The 14,041-nt window shown below is 41.0% G+C and overlaps 1 protein-coding gene across 3 annotated transcripts in view; it reads right to left on the bottom strand.

The window, feature by feature from the left end:
- The window catches only part of LOC126266719 (autophagy-related protein 2 homolog A), a 492,161-nt gene that overhangs the window by 358,159 nt on the left and 119,961 nt on the right, over window positions 1-14,041 (bottom strand). For all 3 annotated transcript variants that reach the window (XM_049971191.1, XM_049971193.1, XM_049971192.1), the window contains 2 exons: window positions 13,272-13,600; window positions 771-925 (listed from right to left, as the gene is read on the bottom strand). In XM_049971191.1, coding sequence (XP_049827148.1) covers window positions 771-925; window positions 13,272-13,600 — 484 coding nt within the window. The remainder of the gene's footprint in view (window positions 1-770; window positions 926-13,271; window positions 13,601-14,041) is intronic.

The following is a 14,041-nucleotide window of genomic DNA, read 5'->3' as shown; positions in this document are numbered from 1 at the left end:
GGAGGTTTCAAATAGGAGTGAAGGGTGAAGTAGAGAAATACAGGAGGGGAAAAGAGATTAATGGATGCAATGGTGGAACAGGAGCCTGTGTAGTGCTGCAGTGGGAGCAGGGAAGGGGATGGGTGGGAGAAGGACAACGACTAGTGAAGGATGAGACCACGGGTGTTACAGGAAACTAGGATATATTACAGGTGAAGTTCCCACCTGCACAATTCAGAAAAACTGGTGTTGGTAGGAAGGATTCATATGGTGCAATCTATGAAGCAGTCACTGAAGGGAAGCATGTAGTTTTGGGCAACACGTTCAGTAAGTTGGAAACAGTCTGTCGGTGGCTGTTCATATGGACAGACCGCTTGTTCGTTATCATTCCCAGGCAGAAAGCAGCACAGTGGTTGCATCTTAGGTTGTAGATCACCTGACTGCTTTCCCTAGTAGGAATCCTGAGATTCCTGCTACATGAGAGATAGGTGTGAATTATTTTTCTAAGAAACTATATCATTATCTGAGGTAATAGCACAGAAATTAATCTTGCAATATGTCAAACGTATGCTTTTGAGTGTCAAATTCCTCAATAAAACCTACAATAACCAAAATAAATGCAGTTTCAAGACACATATCCTACATCTGTGGCCAATAAACTGTTTTTATTTGCAGACCAGCTGTACGCTCAACTTCAAGAACACTAGTAGCACCACCACTGCCGTTACTCTTACCAAAGACTAGCATTTCCTTTCTAAGCGCTTTATATTTTCTGAGACTCTTGTGCATACCTAGTGATGCAGTGGACCATCCTTGTGTATGTTGCAACCCCTTGTCACCAAGGGACGACTGGGGATGCAGCTGTTGTTGTAGTTCTTGCTCTACACGGTGAAAATCAGCTGGATCCATCGGTTTCTCAACACAGCGAGAGCGAGGTGCAACATTGCTGAAACATTCACAGACTTCCGTAAATGCAAGTCCACAGAAAATTCATCAAAAGCAAACAAATGAGAAAAGAGGTAAGAAACCATAGTTTAATAATGAGAATATATTTAAGGAGATGTTACTCATTCAAATGTACAAACTGGTATTTCATCCCATCATCATAAAATGCTTTTTTGTATGGCTCATTACCAAAAGGAGGACATCATAATTTTGTGAAGTTTTATAAGAAGTCCCTTCAACATTCTAAATGATTAAAAAATTGGTGACTGAATTAAAACATGGCTCTATCTTCCTTGAAGATGATTCAGGTAAAGGATGTTCTGAAACCGCAAAATCCAATATTGTATTGAATGACTGGTGATTAAACAAGTACAAAATGGGTGTTGTTGTAGCACCACCAGAGGAAAGAGTGTTTTCAGCACTAAGTTGACCATTTCAGAAGGAATCCAATTGATTTTTTATTCTAATGTCTTGTCACATATCAAACGTAGATCCACCCATTCATGAAACGAAACAGAAATTAAAGCAATGACTGTGTACAGTGTCACCGGCTAGTCATCAGGAATGTTACAAGAAATTGGTTTAAACATTTGTATTTCAAAAGCTCCAGTAAAGTGTTTCAAACACTCTCCCTAGTATAACTTCATTAGTGCCAACATGCCATCCCAGCTTGCCTTTCAGGACACAAGCAGTTCAGTCCAGTGTAAGTTGCTGAATTCAACAACACACCACTTTTATGGCGTGTCTGTTAAATAGACTGGTGTACCCACAACACCATTTTAAGCAACAGGGAATGTGGGAGGTGAATCACGTGTATGGTCCCTGGAGGGTCTCGGAGGGCAGGGCACAGTCGCTTTGTGCTCTCAGTTTCCAGCTTTGAGGCAGAGCAAATGCTCTCTCACACTTCAGCCAGAACAGAAAGCTCCCACTGTCTACCCTCGGCTCTGCTTACTGAGATCAGCCACCAGCCACATGAACGTGAACTGCCACATCTCCCATTTCCTATTCTGTCCATTTCTTTGATCAGACTCCTAGACTGGTATCTGACCTCTAACTCCACCTGAGGTGAGCACTTTCTATATTCCATCATTGAGAATATATCCTAAGTTTTCTTTAATTAGCTCTTTTATGTCACCGTCTACATTCTGTCACTCCTCTTCCAATCCACATACTGTATAAATTAGATCAGAATATGGATATAATATACTGTTCGCATCTGTGCAGTCTGTTGCGTAACTAGCAAAGTCTGCCATCTGCTGCAAGGCACAGGCAGAGACGCGACATAAGTGCGCTGAGCCTTGCTCTACAGCACACAATGTACACATGCGTGTGAGCCTACCCACTTCAGCATCACAGACTGCCACCAAGTGCCAGCTGGAGTTTCCCAGTCACTGCACACTGCTTCCCCAGCATTGCAAAGCCCAAGGGCACGCAGTACACAGTCAGCGATGCCCACCTGCCGCCTTCGCCACACACAGGCACTGCCCAGAGACATCACCCACACGCAAACCCACCAGCTGCTGGCGTGCCTTTCCTGCCGAGTGAATAGCCGAACTCTCAGACCAGGAAATTGTAGTTTAAGTGGCCAGTATTCTACTAGAATACAGATGCAGTAGGATTTTGATTGACTACATGAAGTGTTTTGTGACACAGTCATTAGATAGAGGCTCACTCAGATTCATTAACAGTTGTAATTTTGTAGGCAGAACATTTAAATACTTGGCCAGTGTAAGGAGCAGTGGGTAGGACACTATCTGTGAATAAACTGAGCAAGGTGGCACAATGGTTAGAGCAATAGACTCGCATCTGTGAGGAAGACGGTTCAAACATGCAAATGGCCATCCTGAATTAGGTTTTCAGTGATTTCCCTAAACTGTTTCACGCAAATGCCAGAGTGGTTCCTCTGAAAGGGCACAGCCAACTTCCTTCCTCATCCTCCCCTAATCCGATGGGACAAATGACATCACTTTTTGGTCCCCTTACACAACTCAACCAACCAACTGACCAACCAGTGAATGATAGTAGTTATACTACACTTCTCTATGTGGTACTTTTTAAGTGACTTCGTTGTTTTAGAATTTTGAAGGTAACTTGTATTCATTGTCAGGAGCTTCAGTTTTGGGAGTGCTAAATGATTTCTTAGGAAATGTTTTCTTATTAACGTTACTATTTAAAGTCACTTTTTATGAAGTCAAAGTAAAATGAAATATTGCTCCACAAAGGAATAATCAGTAATCTAATCATGTGCCAAAGTGAGCCCTTTATTCATATAACGCCTTGATTTTAAGCAAATGTTTGAGGCAGTTGTTTCAAAGGACACACAGAGAATTATTCGGGGAAATATTTGAGTTTATTTATAGTATATGAAATTACAGTTTTTGATTTTTGGGTACGGTTTTCAACTAATCTCTGGGGACTTGTGACTAGCAGGACATGTTTGGTAACCTCAGAGTATCCCAGCTGTTCGGGGCACTTTCTTCCATTTTGATTTCATGTAACATTTCTTACTGTCTTCTTTCATCTTACCTATCAACAACAGTTCCCAATGATGGGGGCAAGATATCTTTCCTTAGGGCACCACAGACATGAGAGCCTCAAAGATTTTACTACCCACTGTGGCACAACATCACGTCTGCAGTGCTTCTGAAACCATCGGCACACTGAATCTTTAAACATGGATGGGAGTGAGTCTTTGTTTCAGTGTCATGTACAAATGATATTATGTGCCTAGTAAGTAGATTAAGAACGGAAATGACCCAACATGGTTTAATAGCAAGATTCGGAAACTGCTGAGGAAGCAGAGGCTGTTGTTATCTCATTTCAAAAGAGAATGTGCAAATGACGACAAGCAAAGGTTAGTAGAGATTCGTGCATCTGTAAAAAGACCTATGCACGAAGCATACAACCACTATGTCTCTCATACCTTGGCAACAGACCTGGCACGCATACCGAGAAAATACTGGTTCTGTGCAAAATCGCTAAGTGGGTCTAAGGCTTCCATCCAGTCATTTGCTGACCATCCAGTAATTTGCTGACCAGTCTGATGTGGCAGTTGAAGATAGCAAAACAAACGCCAAAGTTATAAATTTCAGTTCAAGAAATCATTCATGTAGGAGAATCATACAAACATATCGTCATTGGACCATCAAACAAACTCCCGTATGGACAACTTAGTAATAAGCATCCCTAGTGGAGAGAATCAACTGAAGGAGTTGAAAACAAATAAATCATCAGTTCTGGATGAAATCCCAATTCAGATTCTCAAAGAAATCTCTATGGCATTGGCCCCTTACTTAGCTTACATTTATTGAGAATCTCTAGTCCAGCACAAAGTGAATAGAAAAAAGCGCAAGAATGGACCCACAAAATTACAGACCAATACCCCTAACATTGGTTTCCTGCAGAATCCTTAACCACATTCTCAATTCAAATATAACAAATTTTCTTGAGGCTGAGAAGCTTATGTCCACAAATCAGTATGGCTTTAGAAAGGATCACTTTGTGAAACTCAGTTTGCCCTTTGCTCAAATGACATACTGAAAATTTTGGATGAAGGGCAACAGGCAGATTCCATGTTCCTAGATTTCCAGAAACCTTTTGACATGGTGTCCCACTGTAGGCTGTTAAAGAAGGTGCAAGCATATGGAATAGATTCACAGATATGTGAGTAGCTCGAAGATTTTAAAGTTATAGAACCTAGTATTTTGTCCATAACAGTTAGTGTTCATCAGAGAGAAGAGTATTGTGAGGAGTGCCCCAGGGAGGTGTGATAGGACCACTATTGTTCTCTCTTTATATAAATCATTTGGCAGACAGTGTGGGCAGCAATCTGCAGCTGTTTGAAGATAATGCTATTGTGTATGGTAATTTGTTGGAAGTTGAATGATGTCTTAGACAGAATTTCTAGTTGGTGTGATGAATGGCAGATTGCTCTAAATGTAGAAAAATGTAAGTTAAAGCAGATGTGTAGGAAAAATAAACCTGTAATGTTCGGATACAGCATTAGTAGTGTCCTGCTTGACACAGTCAGATCATTTAAATATTGGGGGGGGGGGGGGGCAACATTACAAAGCAATATGAAATGGAATGAGCATGTGATCATGTGATGATTGCGGTAGAAAAGGCAAATGGTTGACTTCAGTTTATTGAGAGATTTTAGAAAAGTGTTGTTCATCTGTAAAAGAAACTGCATAAAGGATACTAGAGTGACCCATTCTTGGTTGCTCAAGTGTTTTGGATCTATACCAGGTCAGATTAAAGGAGGACACTGAAGCAATTCAGAGGCTGGCTGCTAGATTTGTTACCAGTAGGTTTGAACAGCATGTAACAGAGGCATGTAGACAATCATTTTTCCCTTGTTCTATTTGTGAGTGGAACAGGAAATGAAATGACTGGTAATGCTATGGGAGAACCCTCCGCCACACACCTTAAGGTGGACTACATCTTTTGTTTTGATCATTCTCTCCATTTCCGCCTTTTATTTTTAAGAGGAAGATCCCTAACAAAACTACAATTCAGCACACCTGATGATAATGTACCATGTCACATGAAGCAAATGTGGTAATAAGTTAATATGATGATGATAAGCATTGACTAATGGGAGAAAAGTTACTGGGGAATATGGTATGTATTGAGAATATGATTATTAATGTGGAGAAGTGACCTATTCCCTGCTGTTACCCCACAGAGGGCACCCAAGGTTAGCCGGGTATTCAGTAGAAGTAATGATGTACAAGGGCATTTCGAAAAGTAAAGATACAATGGCTCACAGTCCTTAAATGGAACATTTATTTGAAAAACGTGAGTTACATCTTATTAACTGGATTATTTGTTATTTTTCGACATAATCACCCCCATTATCCAAACATTTGTTAAGTCAATGCACAAGCTTTTGTATCCCACAGACATAGAAGGTTGCCGCCTGTTTCAGAACCACATTTCAACTTCATCTTTGATCTCTTCATTGTCGTGGAATGATTTTCCACCAAGATGTGACTTCAGGTAACGGAAGACATGAAGGTCGGTGTGCACGAGGTCTGGGCTGTATGGGGGATGGTCCAATACATCCCATTTGAATTGTTTGAGTAGTGGTTTGGTTATGAGTGCTGTGTGAAACCGAGCATTGTAATGAAGCAAGCGGACTCCACTTGTCAGCATTCCCCTGTGTTTGTTTTGAACTGCCCTTCGAAGACGTTTCAAAGTCTGGCAATATGCAGCAGCATTAATTGTTGTTCTAGGAGGCATATATTCCAACAGAAGAATGCCTTGTCTGTCCCAAAAAACAGAAGCCATGATTTTATTCATTGAAATCGACGTTTTGCATTTCTTGGCCTTTGGTGAATTCAAATGGCACCAGTAAATTGATTGTTGCTTGGATTCAGGTGTATGGTGATAAACCCACATCTCGTCACCTGTCACAATGTGATCATCACCTGCTTCAGCATAGTGTGTGAGGAAGTTGAGTGCAAAGTCCATCCTTTTCTTTTTGTGTTCTTCCGTTAACAGTTTTGGAACTCAGCGTGTACACAATTTCCTGTACCCTAACTTGACAGTCACAACGTCCTGAAGAGTTGTCATTGACACATCCAGTATGATCTGATGCAATTCTTTCCATGTGAGACGTCTATTCACATGAGTTGCTTCCTCCGTTCTTCGAAGAAGGGCATCAAAGATCACAACTGGCTGAACTGTTCTTTGTTCGTCATGAACATTGGTCCTACCTTCAGAGAAATGTTGACACCACTTCATTACATTTTGTCGATTCATTATGTTCCCATAAGCAGAAACAATTTCTTTGTGAATATCTGCTGGTCGCTGACGTTTTGCATGAAGAAAACGTATGACGGAGCGCACTTCGCATTTGGTGGGATGCTGAATCGGCACAGCCTTTTTAAACATGACCTACTCCATCAAGAAGCAATGTTCAACTGCCAAACGACTGTTTTCCTATACTCCTCTTTTCCTTCAGCCCTCTTCCTTCCCCTCCAACACTTTTGGCAGAATAAGGAGCCACTGACTCTGAAATCTTGCATATGTAATACATTTTTTTTTTTATATGTGTGTTCTCCTGCTTCCACTTGGTGAGTATATATTTTATGCATCCAATTACATTACATTATAAAAATTGATTGTTTTCGTTGTTATAATGATGTGTTCTGATATCCATGAGAGAGATTGATGATAAATATGGTGAGGTGCAGAGTGTAATAATCAATAATGTGGAGATAACTGATGTCAACAGTAAAGTGTGCAAGTAGTAGAAGTTGCATTTTCACTTATCTCATGGAGTGAGTATCCAGATTAGGGTATCCTTACAGAAGCAACTGCCATTGTGCATTCTAACTCTTCTCTACTTCTAGCTGGTTTCCATATTTTGTTTGCTGTTGATAGGAAATGTTTTAGAAGTTGTATTTTCAGCAGTGCCCAGTTAGTAACTGATAATGTTGAGAAACCAGCTGTAAGAAGTCATGTAGCTCAGTAAACTGATTTAGCTGTTTGCTTTTATTTTCAATGGACTGTTATACATGGAGCTTTTCTTGCTTCCTATCCTGTGGCCACTTAATGTTTTTAAAACTTTTAAAGTATTACTCTATGCACTGTAAACTGCATCGAATTGGCAGTAAGCAACCACATGCTTGAACATATCTGCCCAGCTGTCAAGCCGACGGCCATCTACAATAGCAAGAGGGCGGAGTCTGGGCTGGTTCGTGAGGCATGACAACTGCCACGACAAGAGATATGAAATGCCATGCGACTGCACAAGCTACCCAAGTAAGGAGCTGGTGGTGTTCTACTGCTGTGTACAAGTTCGCGAGGCTCTACAACAACTGAATCAATGTTTTCCCATTGCATTCACCTACGACTGCCCAAACTGCATTTGTCACTTCATCCATAATGTTTTAATAATACTGAGCAGCCCTTTCCATTTGCAGCATAGTGTATATTGAAAGACATTCCTGCTAGACAGCTGCAACAATTAATTTTCAGAATTAAAGAAGTGATCCATTCAAACATTTATGTATCCATCACACCACAAATTTAGCCCCTGTGAGTCCATTTACAACAAGTTTTGGACAGCCTACAATGTGTCACCTAATTGGCAATTTAATTATAGTGCTAACTTTTGCACTATAGTCTTCAATCTGTGTCAACTCAATTACCCAGAACCTACCCTCCTATATTAAAGGTACCAACCATTTCCTCCACCGACTCTCCACAGTTCCTGTCCCTTTACTGCACAGTGTCCTGCTCACCACTATTGATGACACCTTCCTTTACACTAACATCCCTAATGCCCATCGCCTTACTGCTGTTGAACACTACCTTTCCAATGCCTGATGGATTCCAAACCAACAAATGCCATCCTAGTCGCCATGACAGTAACTTCTCCTTTGAGGGCATTACTCATTACCTCATGGCTCATATCCCTGTAACAGACCTAGATACAAGACCTGTCCCATACATTGTCACCTACTCCAGTCTGGTCACAAACATCACCTATCCCACAAAGGCAGGGATGCCTCTGAAACCAGCCATGTAATCGACAAGCTAAGCTGCAACCACTGTGCTGCATTCCATGTGGGCATGACAACCAACAAGTTGTCTGTCCGCATAAATGTCCACCAACAACCTGTGGCCAAGAAACAAGTGGACCACCCTGTTGCTAAGCACGCTGCCGAACATGACATCCTTACATTTGAATAACTGCTTCACAGCCTATGCTATATGGACCCTTCCTTCTCACCAACACCAGCTTTTCTAAATTGCACTGGTGGGAATTCTTCCCATAACTCTCCTGGCCTCAACCTCATTAATCAATGACCACACCCATTACGCTCCTTCCCTGTTTCCATTCAAGCACCACACAGGCCTCATTCCACCAGCAAAACCAGTCTTTTTACTTCTCTCCTTTCCCACAACCCTCCCAGACCCCCCGCCTACCTCTCCCCTGCCCTCCGTCTAGCCTCCTGACTCCACATAGCTGCCCTATCGTCTCTCCACTTCATCCTTAAGTGTTCCTCAGCAGCACTTCACTGTAACCCTCCCCCCCCCCCCCCCCCCCAACCCTGCTATCCCTCCCCCTCCCCGCCCCAGTCTCCACCTTACCCCCACCCAACTGCCACTCCCATCATGCACAGCTGCTGTTGCTCGCAGTGTGGCCTCAGCTGCCAGAGGCTGCAGTCATGTGCGTGTGAGCTGTGTTAGTTAGTTAGTTTGTTTGTTCGTGTGTGTGTTTCCATCTATTTTCGATAAAGGCCTAGTTGGCTGCAAGCTTACACTGTGACAGACTTTTTGTTGTACCTGTCTGCGACTCAGCGTCTCCTTTTCATAATTGTTAAAATCTATCTTTTAAGCAGACCAACACTAAGATGTTTCTGCAAAAGCAACTATAATTTCCTCTGTATTTCATTATAACAAGGACAATTATAAATTTATATTATGAAAAGGATAGTTGCTACTCAACATATAAAAGAAATGCTGAGTTACAGATAGGCACAGCAAAAGAGACTGTCAGAAAGTGAGCTTTCAGCCAACAAGGTCTTCATCAGAAATAGACAACATACAAACACACACTCACGCAAACGCAACCCACACACACATGGCCACTGTCTCGAGGAAGAGGGTAGGTGTGGGAGGGGGTGGGGTGGAAGTGGGGTGGCAAAAGTGGGAGGGGGAGGGGGTTGGGGTGGGGGTGAGGGTGGCAAGAGGGCGGAGAGCAGGTGGGAGGGGGGAGCGCCTAAGGCCCAGCGACATCTGGTGTGAGGAACAATCTAGTTGGGGTAGATAGTGGGGGTAATGGGGTAAGGAAGGGCTACGGGATGGGTGGGGAGAGGTATAGCAGGACAGGGTGGGGCAAAATGCTAGTGCTGCCTGTGGGAGTATGCAGGGTTGTGATAAGGACAGGGTAGGACTGTTGGGTGCAGCAGTGGGAGGCTGTGCTTGGTGGTGGGCGGGGAGGGGTGGGGGTGGGGGGTGGGGGAGGGAGACAGGGAAGCAAAGCTCTATGTAGGTGCATTGTTGGGATTGAAGGCATTTGTAGTACAGGAGTGGGAGTAGGGAAGTGGATGGGCAGATGGAGAACAGGGACTATTTAAGTACTTTAATAATTAATATTGAAACCAACAGCCTTATTGTAATCCAACGTCATTTATTCAAAACATGCTACCATTTCTGACACTGGAAAGCATCATTTTCAGACCCTTATGTATGGAAACATACATGGTGTGATAGTATAGTATGGGAGAACTGACAAAAAAAAATCATAGTTTGTAACTGTTGTTGTTGTGGTCTTCAGTCCAGAGACTGATTTGATGCAGCTCTCCATGCATGTTTGTGACTAAAATAGGGATAAATCACATCATAAAATTACATAAAAAACTTACTATCATTACCTATACAAAACAAAATTCAGTATCTAATTTACATTGCTTATTTTTCTTATTTTTTCCTTCTTTTGAACCCAATAATCACATACTCCAGTGACGTAATGAACCTGAGGTAAAGCCACACATACAATGAATTATACCAGCAAAGCAACTGAAGTCACATATATCTCTAAAAGGAACGCCTGTGAATACGGGATATACCAATAATAAATTAAAACAGCCTAATGACATAGTGCCAAACAACCAGAGTAAGCAAATACAACAAAGGCCCAATGAACAAACATTCATGGGATGTCACTTCCTATTCTTGGTTTCTAAGAGGTACCAGAGCTGTAGTTTTTGCCACCACTTGTTGTTGATCATTGGTGGTGCTGCATGTACAACTTGGTAGTATGAACACAGTGAGTTCCCTGCTCCTATGATCTTGTTAAAGAGGTGGTCACATATATTGCTCCTGCAGTAGTTGTGCACTGGTAATGATCATGTAGAATCCTTTGTTTTATTAACTTTAACAGTTTGGCTTACATGACATTGGTTTTTTGGGAATTATGGTTACTAATGTGCTTCTTTGCACTATTTAGCCTAATATCTAGTTCATGGTCCTGTACATATATTCTATACATATATGTGGCTTTTGATTTTATTGATTGACTTCTTCTAGGTTACTTTGTAGGCTGTTGTTGTATATAACTAGATGATATGAGATGTTCTTCAGCAATTGTTTGTCAATATACATGATGCATGTTACTTTTAATACTGCAAGAACATACTGATGGCAGATGTTGCTACAGCTGACAACACTGTTTTATGTCCAGTGCATTTCCTGGAATTAGTAGAAACATTGGTGACTTTATTTCGTTGTCACTTTGGAAATATTGCATTTAGGCCTTTTACTTACACAAGTTACACATTTGCTATACTAGTGTGGCCATGGACCTTAGGGAGGTGGATGGGCTGCTTATAGTAATAACAAAGGAACAAGTGTTCACAGTGTTTCATGACTTCAACACTATTTGTGCACTAGATTTTAATATGTGACTTACATTGGTTATATAGAGTCATTATTTCAGCAGGTTTGCATTATCCAGTGAATTTTTGTCCATTAGGTCTTTGTTGCATTTGTTTACTCCAGCCATCTGGTTTTATGTTACTGGATTGTTTTGTTTCATTATTGGTATATCCTATATTCGTAAAAGTTCCGATTACGGAAATACATGGCTTCAGTTGCTTTATTGGTGTAATTCATTGTGCACGTGGGTTTCTCTCAGGTACATTATGACACTGGAGTATGTAATTACTGTATATAAAAAAAGGAACAAAAAAATTAAATTGAATTAAAAAAATGGATTAAGCAATATAAATTAAGTGCTAAACTTTGTTTTGTATGGATAACAACAGAATTTTATTATCACATAGTTTTGTGATGTGAGTTATCCCTGCTTTAGTTATAAGCTGTGATTTTTGTTGTCAGTTCTCTCTTACTTTACTAACACGCTACGTATTTTTCCATATCCAGGGCTAGGGGATGATGCTTCTCAGTGTTGAAACTAGTTGCTTGTTTTGAATAAATGACATTGGATTACAATATAGCTGTTGTTTCTAACCTTCATTACTCAAGTACTTCTCATCCAGCTGCTGTCCCACTGTCCTCAATAGATTACCAGAGACACTACTGAAGTTTAGGCCAGAGGGGTTACAGGAATGAATGATATGTTCTAAGGAGAGTTCCCACCTGGGCAATACAGAAAAGTTGGTGTTGGTGGGAAGAATTTTGATGGCACAGGCTGTAAAGTAGTCATTAAAGTGAAGCACATTATGTTGGAAGCATGTTCAGCAAATGGGTGGTGCAGCTGTCTCTTGGCCACTATTTGTCAGTGGCCATTCATGTGGACAGACAGCTTGTTAGTTGTCATGCCCAGGTAGGATGCAGCAGCTAAGTTGGTGACCAAATGGCCACTTTCACATGTGGCAATGCCTTTGATGGGGCAGGAGATGCCAGTGACAGGACCAGAACAGGTAATAATTGAAAGAATGTATGGAACAGGTCTTGCATCTGGATCTAGAGAAGGGATGTGAGCCACAAGACAAGGGGTTGGAGAAGTGGTGGAGCAGGAACAGAAAATATTATTGTGTAGATTGAGTAGGTGGCAGAATACACCGTGGGAGGGTTGGAGGGGACAGTGGGGAGGATATTCTCATTTCAGAGTACGAGGAGAGATAGTCAAAACTCTGGCAGAGAATGTGATTACTTTGCTCCAGTCTTGGATGGTACCGAGTCATGAGAGTGGTGCTGCTTTGTGGTTGGACAGTAGGTATGTGGGGGATGATAAGTGACTGGTGAGACAAGGCATGGAAGGTCTGTTCCTGGACAAGATTGGGAGGGTAATTTTGGTCTGTGAAGGACTGAGTGAGATCTTTCGGAAATTTGAATGTCCACTACCAAATTGTGCCCGAGAGACAGCAGGACAACCCAGTTACTGAATATGTTATACAACATGATGTGCTTCACTTTAATGACTGCCTCACAGCTTGTGCCATTGCACCACTTGGAAACTTCCACCATCACCAGCTTTTCTGAACTGTGCAGTTGGAACCCAACAATCAGTATTTCCTTCTCATCCCATCCTGTAAGTCTCCCCGCACCCATGGTTCTGGATGACATTTTTTATCTACCCAATTACATCATATTGCAAAAAATTGATTAGTCTCTTGTTACAAAATAATTCTAAGCATTTCATGAATCACTAGGTACTATAGAAAATGACTTAAGAATGTCACATTTCCTTGAGGTATTCAATGTTACCACTTGTGACTACAGGTGTCAATACATAAGACTCTTAAAAGCTATCTCAATAAATTTAAGGCCACACTTTATGACACGTATGAAATAATTATTACAAATGCAATACCATTCATAAACTGTTAAAATCAAAAAACATAGCATTAACATATTGACATTACCTGGTGTCTTCAAGATCAGGTGTGGACAGACCATGCAACAGCTCCAGAAGTACATGGAATTGCCTTGGAGATATAAATAAAGACAATGAACCAAGAGTCAGTTCCAGATCAACTTTTGGTCCAGGTACTCCTTCTGCTTGCTTAAGTTTGACACGCAATTCTTGCCGCCCTGCCAGTTTAGCAAAAAGTACTGGATCAGGTTCCACAGACAGATTTCTGTGCTGAGTGTGGTCATCTGCAGGAACAGCTGGTGGAATTGTTTGCAGAGGTGACACTGGAGATGATGATGATGGTGTGACAGGGGCTGTTCCAAAATTGTAATCTGAATTCTGAAGAACACAAAAACTGGATAAAAGTACATTTAAAGAAACATAAATTACATCTCGTGTGATTAAGTGAACATATAGATTTAATTATTTTGAAATTCAAAAAGGTATTCAAAATAATTTCTGAAGTGAAAATTTTTCTCAGAAGTCTTACAAGTATTGTAGAAAATGTTTTTTCTACCCTTTCATAAGCCATCTATAGTTAATACCATAAAACGTACATAAAATACAAGCATCAAATTATTAACATCAGATATACAATTTTAAACATATGTTTGTTGCTCTTTGCACAGTACAACTGCAAATAAAATATATAAAAAAAACACAAGTATGTAACTATGTGCCTACATTTAGTATTTTTAAATTTTTTAAAGACATCATAAAGCATTTCAGAGACTGTGGACAAGCTGCCTTTTTTTATGTGACAAATAAATTTGTTAATAA

This window comes from Schistocerca gregaria, chromosome 4 (assembly GCF_023897955.1).
Source record: "Schistocerca gregaria isolate iqSchGreg1 chromosome 4, iqSchGreg1.2, whole genome shotgun sequence".
In the NCBI taxonomy this organism is placed as follows: domain Eukaryota; kingdom Metazoa; phylum Arthropoda; class Insecta; order Orthoptera; family Acrididae; genus Schistocerca; species Schistocerca gregaria.
Note: the sequence above shows the minus strand (reverse complement) of the source record. Positions and strands in the feature narration are given on the sequence as shown.